This window comes from Narcine bancroftii, chromosome 13 (genome assembly GCF_036971445.1).
Source record: "Narcine bancroftii isolate sNarBan1 chromosome 13, sNarBan1.hap1, whole genome shotgun sequence".
Taxonomy (NCBI): Eukaryota; Metazoa; Chordata; class Chondrichthyes; order Torpediniformes; family Narcinidae; genus Narcine; species Narcine bancroftii.
The window spans coordinates 76,650,371-76,678,357 of record NC_091481.1 but is presented as its reverse complement, the minus strand read 5'-3'; the positions used below and the strand labels follow the sequence as shown (position 1 = coordinate 76,678,357).

At 44.0% G+C, this 27,987-nt stretch overlaps 1 protein-coding gene across 11 annotated transcripts in view; it reads left to right on the top strand.

Annotated features, from left to right (window-relative positions):
* Nucleotides 1-26,784, top strand: part of sirt2 (sirtuin 2 (silent mating type information regulation 2, homolog) 2 (S. cerevisiae)) — a 116,171-nt gene extending 89,387 nt beyond the window's left edge. For all 11 annotated transcript variants that reach the window (XM_069907539.1, XM_069907537.1, XM_069907542.1 and 8 more), the window contains 7 exons: nt 1,537-1,596; nt 3,854-3,909; nt 7,866-7,942; nt 14,942-14,993; nt 20,215-20,270; nt 22,897-22,963; nt 26,039-26,784. In XM_069907539.1, the coding sequence (XP_069763640.1) occupies nt 1,537-1,596; nt 3,854-3,909; nt 7,866-7,942; nt 14,942-14,993; nt 20,215-20,270; nt 22,897-22,963; nt 26,039-26,185 (515 nt within the window). In that variant the 3' untranslated portion in view covers nt 26,186-26,784. The remainder of the gene's footprint in view (nt 1-1,536; nt 1,597-3,853; nt 3,910-7,865; nt 7,943-14,941; nt 14,994-20,214; nt 20,271-22,896; nt 22,964-26,038) is intronic.
* The last annotated feature ends 1,203 nt before the right edge of the window (nt 26,785-27,987 follow it).

Below are 27,987 nucleotides of genomic sequence, written 5' to 3'. Positions count from 1 at the left end.
ATGCAATGTTGGAAATTTTGAAAGAAAATATAACAGGAAATGGAACATACCCAGATGCAAAGGGACCTGGGAGTCCTCTTGCCTGAAGATAAACTTGCAGGTTGAGTTGGTGGTGAAGAAGGCAAATGCAACGCTGGCGTTCATTTCAAGAGGAATAGAATATAAGAGCAGGGATGTGATGTTGAGGCTTTCTAAGGCACTGGTGAGACTTCACTTGAAGTATTATGAGTGGTTTGGGCTCCTTGTAAGAAAGGATGTGCTGACATTTGAAAGGGTTCAGATATGAGGAATGTTTGACCACTCTTAGCCTGGACTTGTTGGATTTTGGGGGAATTGGGGGGGGGGGGGATCTCATTGAAACATTTCAAATGTTGAACGGCATAGAAAGAGTCGATGTAGAAAGATTGTTTCCTATGGTGGGAAAGTCTCGGACAGGAGGCCTCAACTTCAGGATAGAAAGGGTCTGCTGAGAAGAGGAACAGAGATGGATGCGGAGGAATTTCATCAGCCAGAGGGTGGTAAATCTATGGAATTTGTTGCCACAGGTAGTTGTGGTGTAGTCATTGAGATTATTTAAGGCAGAGATTCTTGATTAGCCAGAGCATCAAAGGTTATGGGGAGAAGGCCGGGCAGTGGGGCTGAGTGGGGAAATGGATCAGCTCATGATTAAATGGCAGAGCAAACTCGATGGGCTGAATGGCCTATTTCTGCTCTTGTCTTAAGGTCTATATTCTCTGTACAGTTGCTTGTATATTGTTATTTGCTGTATGTTGATCTACCTGGGTAGCGGGCAAAATAAAATTTTTACTCTATCTTGGTTCACATGACAATAAACCACTTCAGTATTTTTACAACGCCACGGTTGGCCACGATTTGCACAAGGCTCCACTAGTGCCACGCTGCCTCATGTGTGCATTGAGGGATGAACCTTCATTGTGCGTACAAATCACTAGAAGTGTGGAAGCAGGACTTTCAGCCAACCTTCTGCGTCGGCCACCAGGCATCTCTTTACCGTTGGATTCTTCCCTCACTCGCATCAACCCCTCCCAGATTGTACCCTTCACCTGCACACCAGGGCGAATTTACAGTGGCTAATCAGCTGACTGACCTGCGCATCTTCAGGATGTGGGAGGAAGCCAATGTCGTCACGGAGAACCTCCAAACTCCACACAGACAGCACTAGAGGTCAGGATCAAACCTGTGAAGCAACAACTCTTATTAGCTGCATCAATGTGCCACTCATAGTGGTCAGAGTGGTGATTCAGAGATATGTAATGGTCACTGTCAAGCATCGTGATGAGAAGCAGGCAGGTATTTTGCTGATAAGGTGGTAGGAATGAGAGGGAAGTCAAGAGAATGGAACAGGTTGAGAGTGGGGTGGGGTCAATCTGTTCGCTGATTTCCACTGGGAACCTTTGTCTTGTATTTCTCAAAACCTCTGTGTCCTTTCAACAGCACAGTCCTCTGGGTTTCAGCTTTGTGGTTATGTTGTGTTTGCTAATTTCCTTTTCCCTTTCCTTTTCCTTCCTCAAACAGCACAGATCTTCACAAAGCCACTCCCCAAATGTGAGCAGTGTGACTCCGTCGTGAAACCTGGTGAGTCCAAAGAGTTCCTTTGGCAGAGTTTGTGATGGGTAATATGATCAGGAGTGTGAGAACACGAGGAGGTATTCAGGACCTTAAGCTTGCTCTAAAATTCAATGAGAATGTGGCCAATCCACACCTGAAGTCCTTGGTAAAGTTTCCCAACCTGAGACGCTGACTGGCATCCCCGGATGGTTCCTCCAGCAGTTATTCCTTGCTCAAGATTGCAGCATCTTGCAGCCTTTGTGTTTCTCTCTTCTTCTTGACACAGGTGCTCCTCAACTTACGATGGGGTTATGTTCCGGGAAGCCCACCATAAGTCGAAAAAAATTATTCTTCAAAAAAGAATACTGCACCTACCATTTTTTTGTAATTGAATTTTGAGTATCTTTATTCCACACTGAAAAAAAAACCCATTAACTGTGAGCATGGTTGAGTCAGCAAGAGAGTGGCGTACCGCATATCGCAAGCGCAGGAACAGATTGGAATTCTAAATTGAAAGTACAGATTTAAACCATTGTAACTTGAAAAACCGTAATTTGGGCTGTCGTAAGTAGGGGAGCACCTGCACTTAAGTCAAGTTTATTATCATCTGATTGCACGAGTTCCCGACGAAACAGCGTCACTGGTCCTCAGTGCAAAACACGCAGGGATGCAACCAGATATAACACGGATTCTGACAAACAATACACATGCAGGATAAGTATTCACCTATACAAATAAATAAATAAATGGATTTTGATTTGTGAATGTGAGAGTCTCAGAGGGTCAGTATGAGCCGTTCCTTTGGGTCGTTCAGCATTCTCACTGCCCGTGGGAAGAAGCGGCTCCTAAACCTGGTGGTGCTGGCTCTGATCCTCCTATATCTCTTCCCCCGATGGGAGCAGCCAAAAGATGCTGTGTGTGGGATGATTTTGCACACCTTCAGACAACAAACCCAGTAGATCACTTCGATGGGGGAAGGGAGGGAGACTCCAGTGATCCTCTCTGCCACTCCTGTGGATTGACCTCCATTCCAATTCTCTGCACCATTAACTCCATTATGTTTGAGTTAGGTTGCATAACCATTCCTATTTCTTTAGCTTTGATATTAGCATTCGTTCCCCAGCTTCTTGGGAGAGAGAATTCCAGATTTCCACTCTGCTTTTAATTGAACATCAAGGATTGGAAGGACTTTTTGTTTGGTGGGAGAATTTATAACTATGAGACATAGGGGCCACTCGTTTAGGATAGAGTTGAGGAGGAAGTTCTTCTCTCCATCGTTCCCTCAATTTCACCAGGGGCAGTGTCTTGGAGGATTTAAACCATTTACATTTACAACCTCCACGTCTTTGGGATGTAGGAGGGAACCCAGGTGATCACGGGGAGTCTGTGTAACCACACAGTACTGGATGATAGGATACTGGATCCGCCTGCTGCAGCTCTTGCTCTGCCCTTTGACTTTAGGACTGCCTGCCCGACTTCCTCAATTTGTCCCATGTCCTACCTCCCTCTGGGTCACTCATTCCCTTTTGGATAATTGTAGCATATTCAGGAACAGATTACTGGCTTTTTAACATTACCCTGCTCGTTTACCCTCCCTCCCTTATCCATCCCTTACCTCCTGCCTGTGGGACTGTGCTCCTCACCCACCCACCCCCACCAATTACTTTGTTTGGGCACCTACCTACATTTTGTTCCCCCCTTGATGAAAGGCTCAAGCCTGAAACTTTGGTTATGGATCTTTATCTTTGCTGTATAAAATACCCTGTTTGATCTGCAGAGTTTCACCAACATTGCGTTTTTACTACAATCACGGTGTCTGCAAACTTTTGTGCTTTACTCTAGTTCTTTTTAAAAATTAAAAAATCTTGACATATTCCACGGTAACAGGCCCTTCCAGCCCACGAGCCCATGCTACCCAAATTCCCCTAATTAACCTACAACTCCTGGTACTTTTTGAAGTGCTCAAAGGAAGCCCACGCTGACACCGCGAGAACGTACAAACTCCTTATAGACAGCGCTTTTGAACCCTGATCACCTGTGCTGTAATAGCGTTGTGCTAACTGTGCCGCCCTTTCTGGCTGTGGGAACGGGTGCATTTTTGCAAGCAGGGAGTTAGGAGCTGAGATTCAATGGTACCTGCTCTTCCTTCTGTGGTCCTCCTCCGCATCTTCAGGAGGCTGGGAAATGATTGACACCCTGTTGACTGTGTTTACAATCTGTGCATAGTGTTGGGAATGTGAGCACTGTGTATTGTGTTTAAACCTCATTTCCTTCCATTAAATAGACATTGTGCTTTTCGGTGAAAGTCTCCCCCATCGATTCTTCGCCACCATGGAGTCAGTGAGTATAATTCAATGAGCTCTGAATTGAAGCCATTAGGTTCAGTGGATTATCTTCTGCAGCTGCAACCCTGAGCTTCTGGTTGTCTGCCACTTTAATTCACCCTCCCTCACCTAGGCCCACCTTTCAGTTCACAGCCTCCTGCACTATAACAAGGAGGCACACCTCATCCTCAGCCTGAGTGTGTTGCAGCCTTTCAGCTTCAACGTGAATCTCCAACTTTTAGGTCACTCACTCACTCTGTCAGAACTGGCTATTAAATTAAATTTAGACATACTTCACGGTAACAGGCCCACGAGCTCATGCTCTTCCCAGTGTGACACCCAATTACACCCAATTGACCTGTACGCGTTTTGAACGGTGGGAGGAAACCGGAGCACCTGGACGTATGCAGACATACGGGGAGAACATACAAACTCCTTACAGACAGTTTTAGCTGAACTTTTCTGTTCAAGTGGTCCAGCTTGCTGGACATAACCCACAGCCTGGACGTTAACAGCTCAATGTCATTTGTGTTCTTTGGACCTTTGTAACAGAAAATATTGGCAATTATGTTATTATATAGTTGCTGTTAAATTATTAGACTAAAGGTCGAGAGAGACTAATGATCGAAAGATACAGCAATAGCTGATAAACTAAATGCTAGAATTAAAGAGTCTCTGCAATGCAAACCATCAGAATGGTACACCAGAGACAATTTATTCAATGCCCCTCAGGGAAGTAAGTGTGCCGTCATTATGTGGGCGCAATCTGTACTTCTCCATAGAATACAGAATGGTGCAGCACGATGTCATCATCAAACACAATGCCAAATTAAACGAAACCTGCCTGCACGTTATCCTCTGCACGTTCACGTGTCTGTTAAAGATGCCTCTTAAAACGACGACTGTATCTTCTTCCATCAGACTCACAACAAAGGGTTCTCTCTGAAACAAGTCGGCATCCTGGGTGAAACATATTTTCTTGAGTAGTTAGGGGAGGCAGTGAATTCCAAACTCACAGGCAGTTCCCAAATTTTCCTCAGGAATGCAAATCCATCTGCCACAGGAACAAGTTTGTCTGTTGTAACAAATCCCTCCATTTTGAGCTCCTCAGTAGAACCTCGCTGTTATTTTCCATGGACCAAAGAGAACACCTCTAGGAAAAGGGTTGATTTCGAGCTGATGGAATGAACACATCACCTTGATACCTGTGAAAGCCCAGCACTATTTATATTGTCTCTTGCCTGTAACATGCTTGTTTGTCAGTGGCAACTTATACATTTCGCTGGGTAATTCTACACACAATTGATCTGATTAGACAGACCCCAAGTTGAACACCTTTACTCACTAATTATTGTGCATTGTTTGTGTTTCCTAACATTTTTAGAAACCGTCTAATGACCAAGAAACTAATATAATTTAATAAATTATATTCTCTCCTCCCTTTTAATGAACATGCCATTCATTTCAAGAGGAATAGAATATAAGAGCAGGGATGTGATGTTGAGGCTTTATAAGGCACTGGTGAGACCTCAGGGAGTACTGTGAACAGTTTTGGGCCCCTCATTTAAGAAAGGATGTGCTGACGTTGGAGAGGGTTCAGAGGAGGTTCACTAGGATGATTCCGGGAATGAAAGGGTTATCATATGAGAAATATTTGACAGCTCTTGGTCTGTACTCGTTGGAATTCAGGAGAACGAGGGGGGGATCTCATTGAAACATTTTGAATGTTGAAAGGTGTGGACAGAGTAGATGGTGAAAGGTTGTTTCCCATGGTCTAGGATAAAAGTTTAGGATAAGAGAGCACAACTTCAGAATTAAAGAGCATCCGCTTAGAACAGAGATGCGGAGGAATTTCTTCAGCCAGAGGGTGGTAAATCTATGGGATTTGTTGCCACAGGCAGTTGTGGAGGCCGGGTCATTGGGTGAATTTAAGGCAGAGATTGATAGGTTCTTGATTAGGCAGGGCATCAAAGGTTATGGGGTGAAGGCCGGGCAGTGGGGCTGAGTGAGGAAATGGATCCGCTCATGAATGGCCTTTTCCTGCTGCTACGTCTGTATCAGGATACCAGAGAGTTTTGTAGAACACAGAGATTTTGGGTGCAAGAACATAATGTCATGAAAGTTGGGATGTAGGTAGAAGGTGGTGAGTGAAGAAGCCTTCACCAGCGAGGGCCTCAAGCTGTTACAAATGTGCAAGGTATTGGTGAGACCACACTTGGAGTACTGTGCATCCTTCTGGCCACTCGGGTATGGGAAATGTCATGAAGCAGGAATGCAGACGAGATTCATGTAGATGTGTCTAGCATATAACCACAGAACATTACAACACAGTGAAAAAGCCCTTCAGCCCTCTCGTCTGTGCCAAGCTATTAATCTGCCTAGGTCCACTGACCTGCACCCAGTTCATATCTCTCCATACCTCTCCCATCCATGTACCTGTCTAAATTTTCCTTAAATGTTAAAATTGAGCCCACTTTCACCATTTCAACTGACAACTCGTTCCACACTCCCTCCACTGTCTGTGCTAAGAAGATCCCCCTGTTATCTCAAAACTTTTCCCCTTTCACCCTTAACCCATCTCCTTTGATTTGTTTCTCACCAAACCTCAATGCAAAATGTCTATTTGTATTCACTCTGTCTATACCTTTCATAATTTTAAATGCCTCTATCAAATCTCCCCTCATTCTTCTACGCTCCAGGGAATAAAGCCCTAACCTGTTTAATTTCTCCCTGTAACTCAGTTCCTGAAGTCCCGGCAACATCCTAGTAAATATCTGCGCTCTTTCAGTCTTGATGTCTTTCCTCTAGTGAGGTGACCAAAACTGCGGATGATGCTCCAACTTTGGCTTCACCAATGCCTTATACAAATTTACCATAACTTCCCCACTCCTACAGTCAGAAGCAGATTAGAATTATGATGAGAGGCTGGATAGGATCGGACCTTTCTCCCTGGAGCACAGGAGGCTAATGGCGAATCTTACAATGGATTATAAAATCATGAAGGCCATAGATAAGATAAATAGTGGTAGTCTTTCTCTCAGGTATCTAAAACTAGAAGGCTTGTCAGACACTGGCGGAACCTCATTTGGAGGATTGTTAGCAGTTTTGGTCTCCACATTGAAGAAGAGATGAGCTGACGTTGGAGAGTATTCAAAGGAAGTTCAGTGGGATGATTTGGAGAATGAAAGGGTTTTCATATGAGGAGCACCTGACAATTCTTGCCCTGCATTTACTGGAATTTAGGAGAAAGGAGATGGTGGTGGGGAGGACATCTCATTTCATTTGTGGAGGCCAGTTCATTTGGGTGTATTTAAGGCAGAGATTGATAGGTTCTTGATTAGCCAGGGCATGTAAGGTCATGGGGAGAAGGCCGGGCAGCGGGACTCAGTGGGAAAATACATCAGCTCATGAACAATGGGCAAGGGAGACTGAATGGCCTTTTTCTGCTTGTATGTCTTATGACCTGAGGGGTACTTTACACAGGATGGTGCACATGTGGAGTGAGCGGCCAGAAAAAAGTGATAGATGGAGATACAAATAACAATGTTGAACAGACATTTGTCAAACACAGAAGTCTGCAGACACTGTGGTTGAAGTAAAAACACAGCGCTGGAGAAACTCAGCAGGTCAAACGGTGTCCTTTATACAGCAAAAACAAAGATGCAGAACCAACATTTCAGCTTGAGGCCTTCATCGAGGTACAGACAAAATATAGGCAGGCGTCCGAACAAGCTGTTTGGACACCTGCCTATATTTTTCTTATACTTTGAAGAAGGGCTCAAGCCAAAACATCAGTTAACCATCTTTATCTTGAAGTGCATGGAGAGGGAAGGTTTAGACAGATATGAGGTGAGCATGGGTAAATAGGATGAGCCTGAGTAGTCAACCTGCTTGGCATGGACAAGTTTGGACAAAGTGCCAGTCTTCACGCCATAAAACACTGACTGTGGCATTTTGTCTTTTGTCATTTAGGATTTTCCAAAATGTGACCTTCTCATCATCTTGGGCACCTCCCTGCAGGTCCAGCCATTTGCATCGCTCATCAACAGGTCTGTAGCACTCATCTTGAAGGGTGAGAGACATGTATCAAATTAAATGTAACATGCACTACAAAGGTTATGGTCAAGAAGGAATCGTAGATTTTCATGGCAGTTAAAATTGGAAATTTGGTAAACACCACTCCCCAGTTCCCAGACCAGAACTCTGTCGATTAGGATACTACTTGGATCATTCACATCTTTTCACATACCAGTAATCATAACTGATTCAAGATGTGATTTTTTTTTATTGTCATGTAATAAAGCACAAAATGTGACACAGTAAAATACCCTGTATCTGGTATCTATGCAAATTTTTCTGTTTCCTGAGACTTGCTCTTACAATACCTAACTAAAGGTAAAAGGTAAAAGTTCCATTATTGGAACATACTACATTTAGAATGTTACAGACATGAAATTCATTAACTTTGTCTACCGTTAAGGAAATGTAATGGATAAATATTGGGAGGAATTTGGTAAGATTAATGGGTTACATACTTACACACATTTTAAAACAGATCTTATTTGAAATACTGAAGAATTCATATTCAGGAACTTTTCTTAAATTTACAAACACATTACATACACGTGCACTTAGAATTAGAAGTGGGTTAATTTGGGTTAGTTAAGTATAGAGATAAATTAAAGTTTGATTCTGTTTTCATGTTTAAAGTTAATTAAAAACAACTTATCTTGATGAATGTCTATTGCTGCTGGGTTTTGGGATCTTCTGGGCTCGTAACAGAAGACAGAAAGTTGCCACTTTGTTCAGCGCCCCTCACAGAAATGAGGCCTCGGTGATGAACAAACTCGCGACCCCTGGTTTATAAGACCAGTGCTCTCACCACTAAGCTGTCAGAGCCTGGATTAAGAATAAACAATTTAAAAAACAAAAGATAATGGAAACTGTAAAGTAATTTGGAAAAAAAATCAGTATTGTAGTACTTAATGGTATGTAAAGTTCACTTGTATCAGGTAATTCAAGCCCTGGTCCTTCGCGCTGTAACAGCCTTGCGCTAACCGTACTACCATCATAATTAACCCACTTCCCCCAAGTTTTCAGATAAAGCCTTACTAGTATTAATATACTAATAAAGACAAAGACTCTTGCTAAGCTGGGATAAGGAGACCCTTTGAGAGAGTCACCCCAACAGCGAGTGGTATCAACCAGCTCTTCATCCTGGGCGACATCATTGCTGTTTCACACAACTTTATTCAAACAGCTACTACGATCAAAGCCCGACCAAGGCCCTCCCTCCGCTGGCTGAATATTTGCTCCCATCATCACCAAAGGTTTAGGTGTTACTTCAGAGAATATTTACTTTGACAATTTTAAACTTTTATATACATTTTTTTTTATTGTAGTATTTATTTATTTTCCTGAATTATTTTTGCCACTTGCTTCAATTCTGGATCACAGGGGTTTTATGTACTTGGATCATTCACATCCTTTTACATAAGAGACATAAGGCACAGAAACAGACCCATCAAGTACACATCAACTATCAACCACCCTTGCGCTCATTTTATTTTATTCCCCTAGCATTCTCATTAACCAGCACCCCCTCTGCTTAGTTCTTCTAACCAGCTGCACACATGGGGTAAGTTAAAGTTGGCAATTGTTACGAGCCCAGAGGACCCCAGAACCCAGCAGCAATAGATATTCACCATGACAAATGGTTACTCAAACAAAAGTTGTTTTTAATTATCTTTAAACATGAAAACAGAATCAAACTTTAACTTATCACTATTAACTTAACCAACCCAACTTAACCCCCTTTTAATTCTAAGTGCACGTGCATGTAATGCGTGTGTAAAATTAAGAAAAGTTCTTTGGTTCACAGTTCAATTTCACTTCTCGTTCTTCCAAGTTCACTGGTTACAGGCAATTCTTACACTGTGCACAGAATTTAACATGTATAAAGTTCACCAGGCTTTGGTGCTCGAAAGGTAAATGTTTACTGCTCAGGAAGGTTCTTTGTAGGTTTGCAGAGAGAAATGTGTAGTTCCAGGATTTCCACAACTGAGGTACCAGTTGCTGATGAATCTTTCCCCATCAGGGTTCTCCAGATGATAACCTCTTCCTTTCAGGCTACCACAGAGTTCCTTTCTGTTCTGTTTATTCCAAGAGAAACATCAGACAGATAGCACTTCCAGCCATCCACCACTTTGGAGTTTCTGTTTCAGTTTCCAACAAGCTCTTTTTTTTTCTTTTTTTTTTTCTTTTTTTTTCTTCTGGCTTGTTACATCTGTCTCTCTCTCCATCTGAGATTCAAAACTGCCAGCAGCATGTCCTTCTCTCGCAAAACCCCCGACCTTCTCCAGCAAACAACAGGAGTTAGTCTTCTGCTCCCATCTGTTGTTTAAGGTCAACAAGAACTCTTAATGACCTCTGAGTGAGCACTTTGCAGAGAGGTCAAAAGCCTTGCAAAAAGGTCCAAAACAGACAACCTGGCTCTTCCAAGGCAGTAGTTCATTCATATCATGACATCATTTCAATTAACACCTACTTGTGAAATGTGCATAGCATTCTCCATAGTTTCTGTGAAGTCACTGAATGAATTCAAATAAGATCTGTTTTAAAGTGTGTGTATGTATGTAACCTTCTCTAATGTTACCAATTTATCTCCTAAAAACATTCCCAAATATTCCATCACACAGTGAACCTCCCCATCTGCATCACTGTGGGAGGAAACTGAAACACCAGGAGGAAACCCACACAGATCATAGGGGGAGCATGAAAACTCCACTCAGGCAACCGGAAGTCAGGACTGCACCTGTGAGCTTGAACCCGTGCACTGTGGAGAGGGTTTCAGCCACTATTATTACCCTTTAAGCAGCGAGTTTCAGGTACCGCTATCGTTCACATGTGACTCTAAATCGATCCCTTGATTATTAACCTCTATGTTGATGGAATTCCAGCCTCCTGCTCACTCTGTCTAGAGTTCCCATCACTGAACTAAGCCAACAGTTCCATGCTGGAAAGGAAATAATGGGCAACAGGGTTAGTGTAACGATTAGTGCAATGCTGTTGCAGTCCCAGCGACCTGCTTTCATATCCGGCGCTGACTCTAAGGTATTTGTCCACTCTCCCTGTATGTGTGTGGGTTTCCTTCAGGTGCTCCAATTTCCTCCTAACCTTCAAAACACACCTGGGGTTGGAGCGTAATTGATCAGTATGGGCTTGCGGACTGAAATGCTGTTTTTCTAAAATTAAATTTAAAGTTGACCAAACTCTCCTCTTAACCCACGACATCACATTTCAAAGTTTTCACTGGGCCACCAAATCCTGTAAAGAAGCTTCTTGCAGTAGTTCAATATTTCCCAGAGATGTTTTTATACAAAATCCAGAGGCGGTGGGGTTTGTGGCCACTCCTGCTGTTGAATAAAGTAAAGGTTCCCTTATTGGAACGTAATACGACATTAGGAATGTAACATTCATGAAATTCTATAACTTTTGTCTTCCGTAAGGCAGATAGAATCGTCACTTTTTCCAGCGCCCCTTACAGAAACCAACAGCACCTTGTGTTCCTAGGCAGTCTCCCCTCCAAGTACTGACAAGGCCTGAGCCTGCTTAGCTTCAGAGATCAGGCAACCTCAGGCATATTCAGGCTATTAGACTTGCATATAGATTTCCCACTGCTGAAGACCCAACTGCGCTGGGTGGGTCACGTCTCCAGAATGGAGGACCATCGCCTTCCCAAGATCGTGTTCTATGGCAAGCTCTTCACTGGCCACCGAGACAGAGATGCACCAAAGAAGAGGTACAAGGACTGCTTAAAGAAATCTCTTGGTGCCTTCCCCATTGACCACCGCCAGTGGGCTGATCTTGCCTCCAACTGTGCATCTTGGCGCCTCACAGTTCGGCGGGCAGCAACCTCCTTTGAAGAAGACCGCAGAGCCCACCTCACTGACAAAAGACAAAGGAGGAAAAACCCAACACCCAACCCCAACCAACCTATTTTCCCCTGCAACCGTGCCTGCCTGTCCCGCATCGGACTTGTCAGTCACCAACGAGCCTGCAGCAGACGTGGACATACCCCTCCATAAATCTTCATCCGCGAAGCCAAGCCAAAGAAAAGAAAGATTTCCCACTCAAATTCTAAGCCTCTTTTTCTTCTTTGCAGTCAATTCTGATCCTGCTTCCTACATTAAATTTCCCCTTCTTCATAATGCTGTGATTTCACATTTCAACTGCAGTGTTTAGTTTTGATTTGTACTGCACTGCCCGTGCTCAATGAAATCAGATGCCTGTCTGCTTTACCACCCTTCTCCAACTTGCTTCCACTTGCACAGATTTGCCGTGAGCAAGTGAGGGAAATACTCTTTCTGCTGCCTGTGATTCAAAATATTTCCACTCCCACCTCAGGAATCACTTTTCATTATGAATTGGAGGTCTAGATTGTTCAAAATTCAAGATTCTTTTATTGTCATGTAATAATACAGAAATAAAATAATTTATTACATTACAGCACAGTAGGGACCTTTCAGCCCACAATGTACCTACTGAAAAGAAACTAAACCCTACCTCATAACCCACTATGTGCCTGTCTAAGGGTCTCTTAAGTGCCCCTATTGTTCCAGCCTTCACCACCTCCCCTGGCAATATATTCCAGGCACCCACAACTCTCTGCGTAAAAAAAAAAAAAACGTACACCTGATGTCACCCCATATCACCCCATAAACCTTCCTCCCTTCACTTTATCCAGATGTCTTCTGGTGTTTGCTAGTCGTGCCCTGGGAAAAAGTAGATAATGGACAGGACAGCCAGGAATTGTGACCTGCTGAGTTCCTCTAGCACTTGTGTGCACTGCATTACAATCACAGTCAACTTGTGGTTTCCAGCATGAAAGAATCAGGGGCAGGACTGATCCATAAGGTCCCCATAATCCTGAGAGATACACTTACTACGAGCAGCTGCTAAACTAGCTGATGTCTTCACCCCACTGACAGCCCTCTGAAGCATGGAGGTGTTTTGATCTGCATCTGAATCAGAACATGTCACAAAATTCATCGTTTTGCGGCAGATTACAGTGCAAACATTATATAATCCACTTTACAAAATAAATAAAAATTGTGCAAGAAAAAGAGAAAAGTCAAAGTAAGGCAGTGTCCGTGGTTCATTGTTCATTCAGGAATCTGATAGCGGAGGGGAAGAAGCTGTCCTTGTGCCGCTGAGTGCTCATCTTCAGGCTCCTGTCTCCTGTACCTTTTCCCAATGGTAGCAGAGTGAAAAAAGCATGGCCTGGGTGGTGGGGAGTCTTTGAGGATAGAGGCTGCTTTCTTAAGACACCGCCTCTTGTAGATGTCCTCGATGGAGGGGAGACTAGTGGCTGTGATGTTGCAGGCCGAGTTAACAACCCTCTGGAGTTTTTCCTGTCCTGAGCGTCAGCACTGCCACAGCCAGTCAGAATGCTCTCCACACTACACCTGTAGAAGTTTTCGAGAGTCTTCAGTGACCTACCGAATCTCCTCAAACTCCTCACTAAGTATCGCCACTGGCGAGCCTTCTTCATGGAGGCTCCAGGACAGATCCTGCTATACGGTATTAGATGCCCTTGGATGGAGCGGGAAGCTGTGCAGTGCAATTGCTTGCCCCCCCCCAACAGCTCTCTCCCTGCCAGTCTCTCCTCCTTCAAGACATTCTCAAGCTGCGTATGTAGTATCACAGCTCTGTAAGTGGTGTTTTGCCAGTCAAGCAGAATCACCTCTCCTCCTCCTAGAGCAACCATTGAAGGGGCAGGAAGCAGCAGCAATGTTCAGTCCCAGTGTTCAGAGAGAAACCACCGACAAAGTAAGATCAGCTGATGCACCAATTCAAAGGACTGAAGCCCAGAGGCTTTGTGCCTGCTTGCTTTACATCGAACTTCTGCACCTTTCTGACGAGGGATGTGTAGACATATGAGATGCTCCCTGTTACGAACAAACAACACTTTTAAATTTTATTTGGGACTAAAGGGATCTTGTTAGTACTATCACAGGAACAGCAATGGAAAATTCACCAGGCAATGGTGAATTCAAAATAATAGTTTTTATTAAATGATCAATACCATAACATTTCTTACTTAGCTCTAAACTTAACTCTAAATTTAACCCCACTATGCGCAGATATAAATGTATGTGTGTATGATTAAAGTTCCCCTCTGAAAAGTCAATCTTTAAAAGTCCAACATCATTTTACTCTTGCTTGAAGGTCTTAAATTCGCAGTTCAGAAATAATTGTAAAGCACTTTTAAATATTATATCACCAAGCCTCTTTACTTACAATGTGGCTATTTTCTTCCATGATGAATTCACAAACCCAGACAAGGGTTAAACGAAATGGCCAAACACAAAAATAGACCCAGTAGAAATCTATCCTCTTTTCCAAAATGGTCTTCCTTATTTCAAAAGCCACTGATTCTGTGTTCCCCTTTCCCCAGGAGTAACACACAACAACAGCGCCAATTCTGGCTCCTGTAACTCAATCTTGTCTTCCACAAGGTTTCAACCCCTGTGTCACAGGTGTTTTGACTTCTGTCCTCTCCAAACTGAAATCAAAATGTCTGAATTTGCTAATATATTTCTCCAAATCATGTGCCCATTACATCATCACCGAGATGAGTCACAGTTCTTGGAAACCACATGACCATCAGTTTTATTTCTATCAAAATTCTGTTCCTTTTTCAAAACCACTCCATATCCATAGCAACCTCTGACCTCATCTCTGTTCAAGAGGCTTTGATTAAAAACAGATGGCTTCCTTCAGCAGTTCTTGAATAATTAAGACCCACTTGAAATCCATTAACTCTGTTCAAGACTTACTAAGAATACAGATACAATATTTTAACTTTATAATTTACTAAGACGCTTTTATAAAATAAATATAGTTTAACATTAAATTAAAGATTGCAGAAATAGATTTGCTTGGACTCTAAATGGCTGATCATTACAAGAGGCTAAGGCTTTACGGGGTGCGGTAGTTCACATGAGAATTGGTGGTAATGATGCTCTCTTCCTTCTCTCGCACAGAGTGCCCAAGTCCACGCCGAGGCTACTCATTAACAAGGAGGTCACGCATCAGGTGCGTAGAAGCCCTGGAAATTTCTTATTGCCCATTTTCTTCACCACCTCACCTCCAACGGTCAGCCCGTAGTTTTGTAGCTGTTGTATAGTTGGCAGAGGAGTCAAGATCAAGAGGACACAACTTCAGAATTGAAGGGCACCCATTTAAAACAGAGATACGGAGGAGCTTCTTTATCCTGTTACAAGATCAAACCAGCAACCACAAAGAAGGCATATCACACAGGGGTAAAGATGAACAATTACTTTATTAACAAAATTCCACCTTCAAACTTTAATTCAAAATTCTCCCCCCCTTTTATAACAATGCCCGCTGATTAATATACATATTTCTGTAACAGTGTAAAACTAATAAATTCCCCAGCCTAAGTATAACATATGTAATCAAAGTCTAAGTTATATTTCCAACCAGCCCACAGAAAAAAACTTAGACACAAAACAAACACAAAACACATAAGACTCACAAAACTTTGATTACAATCAAAGTAAAGATCGTAAACAAAATTCAGTTTGTTTGGTAAACTGAAACCAAAGGATCTTTGAGAGAGAGAGCACAAAATTCTTGTGTTGCTTGCAGAGAGAGGAAAAACTGGCTTGGTCCGTATCCTTCTGGCTGCCTTTGGAATGTTCATCCCTTTTAAAATGCCCATCATTCCAAACTGCCTCCCAGACAATGACTCTGCTGAGGCCTTCTTCCACTCCACAGGCACACCCAGCTGTGGCTTGTCTTCCAAGTCCAGAGATGCACATGTCCAGTCTGTTTCCCACTCTCTCACTCTCAGCACTCCTCCTTCACCTTGGCTCTCAAAGGCAAACTTGTCACTTTTTAACAAAAAAACCATACATCACATAGGTCAATACACAATCCAAAGAGTTGCGAATTCTGAAATTTTCCACCACGGGTGGCTGTAGAGGCCGGGTTGTTGGGTGCATTTAAGGCAGAGACTGATAAGAATCTGAATAGTCAGGATATCATAGGTTATGGGGAGAAGGGAGGGGCTTGCGGCTGAGTGGGGAAATGGATCAGCTCATGGTACAATGGTGGAGTGGACATGATGGGACAAGTGGCCTTGTTCTGCTCCTCTTCTATCTTATGGTAGGTATAGACAGAGAGAGAGAGAGAGAGAGAGATGCCCATGGCAAAGAACGTGAAAAGAGAAATTCTAAGAGAGGAACTTCCATGGATAGTGCCCCTACAATAGAGGTAGTCCTCAACTAACGATGGGGTTACACTCTGGCGCTCCCATCGTAAATCAACACAGGGCCATGGGGAGAGAGCAGGGCAGTGGGATCAGTGTGGGGCCTGACACAGGTCTGTGGGGAGAGAGCGGGACAGTGGGATCAGTGTTGGGATCGACACGGGACTGTGGTGAGAGAGCGGGATGTCAGAAATAAAACTTCTCACACATGAGTCTCTTTAAAACTGATGACACGACAAGCTTTATTTACAAGTCTGCAGAGTTGGACTCAACTGGCTTCTCACCAGTTAAGCCCCGATACATACAGTGCATTGATTTTTATACCCTTGTTGTTTGCCCTTCCCCTTCTTATTAATACTGTTTTAATTGGTTAGTATTGAAAAAGCATTCTAAGTACAACTGCATTTTTAATTATCACGTTCGTTACGTACGCTGCGAACTCTACATACACTAAATTCTGTTTCTCACCCTTCTTATCAATCTTTTGTCTCCTGCATGTCTCTCACTATGACCATGAAAAGATATGTTTAAAAAAACATATCCAGCTGAACTTTTTGTCCTTGGCTGCTAGTAAGCTCCCTGTCCGTTCTGGCTTCCCTTTTTATGATTAATCATCACATTTTAACTTAAGCCATTTTAACCTAAATTCTCTATCTCTAACACGGGAGAGTGGGATCAGTGTTGGGACCGACACGGGGCTGTGGGTATAGAGTGGGACAATGGCATCAGTGTGGGGACTGACACAGTGCTGTGGGGAGAGAGCAGTATAGTTGTATCTGCATGGGGACTGACATGGGGCTGTGGGGAGCGAGCAGGACAGTGGGATCTATGTGGGGAATGACAAGGGGCTGTGGGGAGAGGGCAGGGCAGTGGGATCAGTGTCGGGAGTGACAAGGGGCCGTCGTGAGAGAACGACAGTGGGATCAGTATGGGGACTCACACAGGGCTGTGGGGAGAGAGCGGGACAGTGGGATCAGTGTGGGGACCAACATGGTGCTGTGGGGAGAGAGTGGGACAGTGGGATCAAAGTGGGGACCAACACGGGGCTGCGGGGAGAAAGCGGGGCAGTGGGATCAGTGTAGGGACCAACACAGTGCTGTCAGGAGCACCATTTCAATGTGGAATTTCAGCAATTATTCTGCACAGCAAAATAATCAGATGATATTTGTTTTTAAATAATATTGATAGATTTTTTTTTGGCGTGGCACCATTAGTATAGCAGTTAGTGCAATGCTATTACAGTACCAGCATCCCAGGTTCGAATCTGGCACTATCTGTAAGGCGTTTTTACATTCTACCCGTTTCTGCGTGGGGTTGTTCTGGGTTCTCTGGTTCCCTCCCATCCTTTAAAATGAGTGAGTCGTAAGGACTTGCTGCATGTTAACTTTTAAAAATAAAGATAAAAATATTGATCAGAGCTGCCCTACTTTCCCGAAATAGTCACTATGGGATCTTTTTTTATCTCCCTGAGAGAGCTAACAGGACCTCCTCCTGGAGCACATCCTTGGTGCTAGATATGAATTGTTTGTTCTCTCGTCTCTGCATTGGTCTTGAATTCGACATTTCCAATCACAAGTGAGGTTATGACCCACTTGCACTTTCATGGCAAGAGCATGTTCCTGGTTATTGTTCAAGCCTCCACTTTGACCAACAATTGGATCACCTTGTAAGTGTACACATACAACACGGTGATAGGCCCTTTCGGCCCACCACCCCGTGCCGCCCAATAACCCACAATTGGCCTGCAGTCCCCGGTACATTTTGAAGGGTGGGAGGAAACCAGAGTGCCCAGAGGAAACCCACGCCGACACGGGGAGGACGTACAAACTCCTTGCAGACAGTGCAGGATTTGAACCCAGGTCCCAGTTCCTGGCGCTGTAACACCGTGCACTAACCATGAAGTACTGTTGTATGTGATGTCATGTACATTCTGATAATAAATCTGAACTTTGAGTTCTATAATATTTAGCATTGAATGAATAATATAGAAACTCCTTACAGAGAGCACCGGATTTTAACCCAGGTTGTTGTAGCAGCATTGTTCTAACCGCAACACTAACTATGCCGGCCATTCCCCGGGCATTTTCTTTAAGAGTCTGATCCGTGTACAGGTGCTTCTCAACTTATGATGGGTCACATTCCGGAAAAGTCGTGTCGAGAAAGAATACCGCACCTACCATTTTTTAAGAATTAAATTTTGAATGGCCTTATTCCACACTGAAAAAAAAAACCCATTAACGTACGCAGCTGAAAGCACATTGGGCGTGAAGAATGTTGTATGATACTCTCGCGCGATCCTGCCGTTGCCCAGCATCACGAGAGAGTAGCGTACCGCATAAAGCAAGCGTGGGATCAGATTGGAATTTGAAATTGAAAGTGCGGATTCGAATCGTAACTTTGAAAAAGCGTAAGTCGGACCATCGAAAGGAGGGGAGCACCTGTATACAGAAATAGAAAGGAAGACTGGTGGGGTGAGATGCATTTGGTTGGAAGTGCTTTTGTGTAGCATAAGAATTGATGTAGAACATCAGCCTGTTTGATTGTACGTCCTGCATTGTGTGTTAAATTATGGAGAAATTTTCTCCAGTGACATGTCAGCAATCAGGAATATGGCTATAGAGTAACTAGCCATGTGGACAGAGGGGAAGGGGGGACCATATTTTACACAGCACATTGCTGTGATCTGGATTCCACTGATTGAAAAGGTGGTAGAAGCAGATTTGTATTGGATTCATATTTAGATAAGTAACGGTGGAAGGAGGTATCAGTGGAGGACGGACGACAGCAGGGGCCAGACGATCAAAAGGCCTGTATATTTCAAAGGGAAAAGTGCAGGGGTGTGGGGAGAGGGCAGCAGGAATATGATTAATTGGAGAGCTCTCTGGAAGAGCTTGCAGAAGCCCAGTGAGCTGAACAGCCTCCTGTGTGCTATTGTTCCGTGACTGTTGATCGGCACATCTCTGAGCCAATCCAAATGTAGCGAGAAAATCCCACCATTCACATATGCATGCATTTAGCCGTCCACATGCAGGAACCTGAACGTATGTCTTCCTGCTCGAGATTTTTGAGAACATAAGCTCTGATTCCAGGGCGCACATCCCATGCAAAAAGAATTTACTTCTTTTCTCTCCCCCCCCCCGCTCCAAATAACTGTTTTTGAAGGCCAAAAAAAAGCTAAAACCGAGACAGGTCAAATATTTTTAAAACACGACGCTGGAGAAACTCAACAGGTCAAACAATGTCCTTTGTGCAGCAAAAGATAAAGATGCAGAACCAACATTTACCCTTCGAGGTAAGAGCAAAATGTAGGAAGGTGCCCGATCAAATTGGTTGGGGGGGGGAGGGGGAGGTGCACAGTCCAACGGGCAGGAGGTCATGGAGGGAGGGCACACCAGCAAACGGGGGGACGGGAGATGGTTCTGTGAATGGAGGGGGAAGGGGTGGAGGAAAGGAGCCAGAGGGATGGGGAAGAGAGAGAGAACGGGGAGTGGACTAATAGAAACTGGAGAAGTTGATGTTAATGGCATCCGATTGGAGAATGCCCAGGCATGCCTTTCCTCCCTTATCTACCTATGACCTCCTGTTGTGGGACTGTGCTCCTCCCTCTGCCCCTCCCCCCATCATTTTGTTCAGGTGCCTGTCTATATTTTGCTCACACTTTGATGAAGGGGCTCCAGCCCCAAACGTTGGTTCTGTATCTTTATCTTTGGTACATAAAGAACACTGCTTGACCTGCTGAGTTTCCCCAGAATTGTATATTTACTTAAACCACGGTGTCTGCAGGTTTTTGTGTCTTACTACAGGTTGGATATTTTTTTAGATTTAAAAAAAAAGTGTCTGAGTTTTGAATGGAAGAAGAGGCAGCAAGGCCTTCTCCTGGTTTTGTACTCCTCAGTACTGACTGCAGACCAGACCTGAGATGCGGCCATGAATGGGGCGGACCCTTCCAGGCAGTAATTATTCCCAACATAAATTATTGCATCCTAGCAGCTGAATTAAAGGTTTTCCTTATCTTTCCTTCAGGGTGACTCCATGATGGGACTGTTGGGGCTTGGGAGTTCACTCGACTTCGATTCCAGGCAAGTAATCCTTCAGCTCCGTACCTTCCAGCACTCTTGGAGTGGGAGACATTTGCAGAATGTGCCCATGTCATTCCTTAATGATGGAAAAGAACGCATCAAAATCCTTTCCCCCCACCCTCCCCACCCCCTGAAACCAAAATGTTGTGTTTGCTGGAAATCTGGACTAAACTCAGCAGGACGAGTACCGTCCACGAACAGAGAAACAGATGAAGGTTTCAGGATTGTAGAATGGATGCACCGCCAAATAAAGCCCTTTGGCCCATGGCTCCATCCTAGCTCAATAGAAGAGCAGTCCAGTTCATTCCATTCCTCCCTTCTTCATCAAACAGCCCTGCAAGTCCTTCTCGTCCATGTACCTATCGAGCTCCCTTCTGAACACCACAGTCGAATCTGCCCTACAGACTAACCTTGGCAGCGACACTTCTAGTTCTTCGGACCATCAGCTTCATTCTATCGAACATAGAACATTATAGCACGGTACAGGCCCTTCGGCCCATGATATTGTGCTAACCCATATATGCCTACAAAAAGAACTAAACCCTCCCTACCTCATAACCTTCTATTTTCCTTTCATCCATGTGCCTGACTAAGAGTCTCTTAAATGCCCTTGTTGTTCCAGCTTCCACCACCATCCCTGGCACCCACAACTCTCTTGTGTATAAAAAAAACTTACCCCTGATGTCTCCCCTAAATTTCCCTCCCTTCACTTTGTACAGATGTCCTCTAGTGCTCTCATGTTTGCTACTCTTGCCCTGGGGAAAATGTGCTGGCTGTCTACCTTATCTATGCCTCTCATAATCTTGTAGACCTCTATTAAGTCCCCTCTCATCCTTGTTCATTCCAAAGCTCTACAACCATGCCTCATAAGACATATTTTCCAAATCCAGGCAACATCTGGTAAATCTCCTCTACACCCTCTCCATAGCTTCCTGAAATGGGGTGGCCAGAATGGAACACAATATTCCATGCATGCACCCTTTATTCTTGATTAGAATCATATAACCATAGAACATTACAGCACAGAAACAGGCCCCTTTGGCCCATCTAGTTTGTGCCGAACCATTTTTCTGACCTGGTTCCACCCAGCCAATAGCCCTCCATTCCCCTCCCATCCATGTACCTGTCCAAATTCTTCTTAAATGTTAAAATTGAACTCACATTCACCACTTTAACTTTCAGCTCATCCCACACTCCCACCACTCTCCGTGTGAGGAAGTTCCACCTTATATTTCCTCTTTCAAACTTAACCCACGTCCTCTGGTTTGTATCTCACCTACCCTCAATGGAAAAAGCCTATGTACGATAGTCTCTGACTATCCACCTTATAATTTTAAATCCCTTTGTAAATTCTCCCATCATTCTTCTCCGCTCCAGGGAATATAGTCCTAACCTGTTTAACCTTTTGCCTGTAACTCAGTTCCTAAAGTCCAGGCAACATCCTAGTAACTCTCCTCTCACTCTTTCAATCTTATTGATATCTTTCCTGCAGTTAGGTGACCAAAACTGCACAGATTTGGCCTCACCAATGTCTTAAACAACTTTACCATGACATCCCAACTCTGATACTCAATACTTTGATTTCTGAAAGCCAATATACTAAAAGCTCTCTTTACAGCCCTATCCACCTGTGATGCCACTTTCAGAGAATTATGTATATGTATTCTCAGATCCCTCTGTCTGTCGCACCCCTCAGTGGCCTACCATTCATCCTGTACATCCTTTCTTGGTATGTAATTCCAGAATTATTCCTCCATCATAATGGAATTGGAATGTCATGAGAGTTGGCCAACTATTACAACCAACACTTCCAATATATTTGCAACCATTTCCTTTAAGGTCACAAAACGGAGCCTATCCAGACCTGGGGCAAGTTCCTCTCCCCAATGCCCTTTGATTACTTGTTATTATAGAGTATTTAGCCCATCAAGTCTGCCCCGCCAGTCAGTCACGAGTTGATCCCTTTTCTCCACTCAGCCCCAGTACCTGGCCTTCTTTCCATAACCTTTGGGGCCCTGGCTAATTAAGAACATTATTTTTGGGATGTCTTTAATTCGACTGAGTAATAATCCAAATTAATTATTTTTGGTTCTCCCATTTTTAAACTTTTCAATATTAATTCTCCAGTTTTATTTTATAAGAGAATCACATTTACTTTAGATGCCCTCTTCCTTTTTGTATACAGCTCTTACGGACCACTGTAAAACCCCTGTTATCTGGAATTCAAGCAAACAGCAGCCTCGAGCAACCAGCAGAAAAAAAAGTCACTGAAAATAAATAGGTTAAAAAAAAAAGAAAATTTAAACTTGGTTAGTTCACTAATCACAGTCTCAAGCAACCGAAAAAATTCACTAATCCACCATCTGGCAATACCCATAGGTGCCGGATACCAGGGGTTTTACACTATATATTTGGTAGTTTTCTGTATCCTCTTCATTATTTATTTAGTCTCTTCACGTTGTTCTTTGAGAAGGAGATTGGCGTGGATCTTGCCATAATCGGGCCCCCTTCGTTGTAACCCGCACTCCAGATCCTATGAGCCGGGTGGCACGTGCTCGTTTTACTTTGCTGGCATCTTCCCCGTGTTCCATCTCTCTCCTGACGTGGGCATTTTTTGTCTCAGCAGGGATGTAGCTTTCGTGGGTTCATGTGATGATGGATGCCTGGCTCTTGCTGAATTACTAGGCTGGAAGGTACAGTAATATTTCCCTTTCCATTGTCTCACCCACCCCATCATTGATCAATATTGTTGCAAAATAAGGCACTCAGTTGAAAGCTACAGGACTGTTTAGCAGACTAATTAATTACATTTAAAACCAATATTCAAGATTCCTTTATTGCCATGTAGTAAAATAGGGGTAATTTTATTTTTTAAAATTTAGACATACAGCGCAGTAACCGGCCCTTTTGGCCCACAAGTCCATGCCACCCAATTGTCCTACAACCCCGGTATATTTTGGAAGGGTGGAAGGAAACTAGGAAACCCACGCAGAGACAGGGAAAATGAACAAACTCCTTATAGGCAACAGGGGTTTCCACCGCCTGGTCCCTATTGCTGGCGCTGTAACAGCATTGCACTAACCTCTATGCCAATATCTATACTCAATATCACATAAAATTTGCTCTAAGATTTGCCATCTGCAGAAATTGCCGGGTGCCTCTTACAGTCAGAGAAAGAGAAGCCAGAGAGTCCCCCAGGGTCACTGTGTCTGTGGATTCACCTCCAGCGCTCCCGCAGCCTCCAGAGCCACCCAGAATTCAGTCCAAACCATCAGTAACCATGCTCCAGATCTAGCGTAATCAGGAAGACTTCAGCGCCCTCGGCGCCCTCTCGCCTCCCTGTTCCAATACCTGGTACCCCTGCAGCCAGTCTCCAGCTGTCCGCAGCCTGGAGTTGGGTCCTTTGACCGCAGTCGCCCGCAGCCTGTGTGGATTCTTCAATTCGAGTTACCAACAGCCTGTGGGTTCTTCAGGTGTGGAATACTTTCTCGACTTACAATGGGGTTGCTGGAATGCCACCCCATCGTAAGTTGGTTACTTGTATTTGAGAAAATAGCAGATGTTATAAATGGGTTTGTGCATTCTTCTTTCCGGGCAAGAGAATATGGTTCAGGGAAAATAGAGAGGTTCAAGAGGCCGCAGATGGTGCAATCTTGAGCAAAAAACAAATTCCTGGGGGGGCCCAATAGGTCAGGCAACATCGATGGAGAGAAACGAACAGTGATGTTTCAGTTTAAAACATCCTGAATCTGGTTTTCAACCCGAGATGTCATCCATGGAAGGAAATATATACTGTTTATTTCGGCGTATAAGATGACCCGAAGCACCCAAAAAACAGGGGTCGTCTTACAGGCCGGTTACAAGAGCATGACCATAGAATGCTATAGTACAGAAAACAGGCCATTCGGCCCCTCTAGTCTGTGCTGACCATCAACTCCCAGGTCCCCCTGACCTGCTCCAATTCCATAACCCTCCAGGCCTCTCCCATCCATGTACCTAACCCTTAAAACACACGATCGAGTCCGCATTCACCACATCAGCTGGCAGCTCGTTCCACACTCCCCCCCACTCTCTGAGTGAAGAACTTCCCCCTAATGTTCCCCCTAAACCTACTCATATTTATCTCCTCCGATCTAAGTGGAAAAAGCCTATTCACATCCACTCTGTCTGTATCTCTCATAATCTTGTAAACCTCCATCAAATCTCCCCTCATTCTTCTTTGCTCCAAGGAATAAAGTCCTAACCTGTTTAATCTTTCCCTGGAACTCAACTCCAGAAGACCCGGCCACATCTTCTCCTGCATTCTTTTTTTTAAAAATATTTTATTTATGATTTAAATTTCTTCTGCTGAGTTTTATCCCCACTCCCCCACAAAACAAAATAACAAAAAAGAACACGTCAACCATTTAAATAAATTCTCTGCACTCTTTCAATCTTACTGATCTCCTTCCTGTAGTTAGGCGACCAGAACTGGCCTCACCAATGTCTTAAACAACTTCAACATAATATCCCTTAAAATTCCACTCAAAATATCACTCATTTGGTTCCATGACCCTCCCAGACCCAACAAATTTTTAAGCCATTCAGCCCCTCTAGTCTGTGCTGACCATCATCTCCCAGGTCCCCCTGACCCGCTCCCATTCCATAACCCTCCAGGGTTATTAGAAAGAAATTTTTATTATAAAAAAAAACACATCTAAAATCCTTCAAAATCATTATCATCGTCTGAGGCAAAGAACTTGGCAAGCACATCCGGATTCTCACTGTTTACACGCTCTTCATATGGCCCCCAGTCTGAATTTGATGAATCGCCATCCGCTTTGTCATTTTGCTGCTCCATGATAACACCCACCTTCCGGCCACACCCAACAGCTCAGTCAATGTGACACCGGCTCAGTCAACACGTATTTTTTGGCAGGGTCGTCTTGTACCCCGATATATGATAAAACCATAAAATTCAGTCTGAAATTGGGGACGACTTATCTGAAGGTCGCCTTATACACCAACATATACGGTAATTTTACTGATTGGATGTGGCAACCACATAAGGTTCACATTCAGAGGGACCATTCATTGCCGCAGTGTGGAGTAATTAAAAGCTGTTGGCTTAATGAGTAGCATTCTCTTCTCCAAATCAGGCAGTCACTTCCGTGCAGTCGCTTCCGAAGGTGGTGATCTCCTCCAGTTCCATTGTTTTTGGTTATCCAGGAGTTTAATTGCTCCATACAATACAGAAGATCATCAAATTGGCCAAGACAATCAGTGGGGGGGGTTCCCTTTTCTCTATTGACAACATTTACCGAGAGCTAGGCATCATAGAAAGCCCTTCCATCCAGCACACAGGATCTTTGATCCACTGCCATCAGGAAGGAGGCACGGGAGCTTCAAAATCAGGACAACTCAGCTGGAAAATAGTTTCTCCCTCCTGTATCTGAGTAAATGCTCCCCCCTCATCTCTGGAATCAACCTGGTGAACCCCCTTTGCACCACCTCCAAAGCCAGTACATCCTTCCTCAAGTAAGGAGACCAGAACTGTACTGTTCTCCAGATGCGGCCTCACCAGTTCTTCGTACAGTTGTAGCATAACTTGCATTGTCACTTCTCATGGGGATTCTAATTAAGTACAAATTTCTTCTGACATTGCGAAAAAGATATTCAAAAAGAGTAATCTTTAATGGTTATCTCGTCGGGTTTTGTAATGTAGAAGGTAGTGGATTTCATCAGATGCTTTGTCCCTGCATCTGGTCTGTGTGTTTATCTCTCTGCAGGAAGAGCTTGAAGAAATCGTAAAGAAGGAACACGCTTTGATAGACAGCAGGGCCAAAGACACACCGGCCTCAGCTCCAGAGGAGAAGAGAGAGGACCAGGAGGTAGAGAGAGAAATGGAGGAAAAGGCTGAGAAGCCAGGTGTCTGAAGTCTGCATAACTCTCAGACAGATCACTGCACCAGATAACCAGCAGGGAAAGTAAACTGCCTGCAAGCCCTTTGATATCTCGTATTGCTTTGAAGAGCTCATCCTTCCCTCAATCAAACACAATATTGCTTCTCCACCAGTAGGTATAGCCAGATGGCCCAATTATAGTAATCTAGTCAGGGGCTCACAGCGGACAGGATGTAACCACAGCAATTTTAACAGCAAAATTTTTTGTTTGTTATCCTTGCCCACTCATAGCTATGAAATGGAGGATAGTTTCTGCTCTCTGGGAACAGATCAATCAGTAAATTGTAAATACAGTTTTGTGGCTCTGGTTCATTGACTCTAAGAACTTTGTTTTAGGCCTGGGACTGCAAATGTACTCATCTGTCAGGAAAAAGCAGCAGATTGGTGAGGAATTGGATGGGTGACATCATGTAGAAATGGTGGCGTTTAAAGTGTGAGCACCTTAACCTTAACACCTTGGCGTGCATTGACAGGTATCTAACTGTAATCTTTGATTAATGATGATATACTGTAAAGATTGGCATGTTTCTTGCATTTAAGTTTGCAAATAAAACTGCATATTGTTAGTTTGATTCACTTGTGACGGCCTTCTGCTCCTCAGCTCCCCGCAGCGTTGAGTCCCAGCTACTCTGCGTTTTGTGCCTTAAGTTGTGCGGTGCAAACCATGAGCATACACCTAAGGTCACCTGACAGACAATTGAATTCGATTGCATGGACTAAGTTTGAACTCCCTCATCCATAGGAGATTTGGGGGAATCTAACAGGATGATGGGAAGAAACGATTCCTTCTAGGATGGGGCAGAAGATGTCCAAAGGAATGAACGTATTACTTGAATAAGACTATCCAAGGAGAGTGCCAGAAGCACTTCTTCATGGACAAGCTAAATATGTTGCTTCAAGGTGGTAGAATTAACTTTTCCTTCTGGTCTGGGGCTTTGTGGTATCTAAATATTTACAATCTTGGAAACATTTCCATTATTTTGTATGGTATTTGCAGTGAAATTAGGGAACAAAGCCTCAAGATCCAAGGGCAGTAGATTTAGGACAGAGATGAGGGGGAACTGCTTTTCCAGAGGGCGGTGAATCTGTGGAATTCGCTGCCCGTTGAAGCAGTGGAGGCGACGCCAGTAAATATATTTAAGACGAGGTTGGATAGATTTTTACAGAGTAGGGGGAAGTAAGAGACATGGGGAAAAGGCAGGTGAACGTATCATCAGATCAATCATGATCTCATTAAATGGTGGAGCAGGCTCGACGGTCCGGGTGGTCGACTCCTGCTCCAATTTCTTGTGTTCTGTTGTTAATATGAAATTCCAAGTGATTATCCTATTGTTCACAAATCCCAGTGGCTCATCAGGGACCCGATTCCATGCTCCCTTTAAATTCACAAGGGCCCTGTTCCCAGACTCACTCAGAATTCACCAGAGCCCTGTTCACGTTCTCTTTAAACACACTTGGGCCACATTCCTATGCCCATTTCAAAAATCGTCAGGATTGAATTGTTACAGACATCCTGGGACCAACTTCCCACAATCACTTTGAACACCCTTGGGCCCCATTCCCACACATTTCTTTAGAGGTATGGTGGAAAGTGCACTGACCGGCTGCATCATGGACTGGTACGGGGACACCAATATCCCTGAGCGTAAAGCCCTCCAAAAGGTAGTGGAAACATCCCAGGAGATCACAGGCAAATCCCTCCCCACCGTCGAGATCATCTACAGGGAAAGCTGCCCGTCGGAGAGCAGCAGCAATCGTCAAGGATCCACACCACC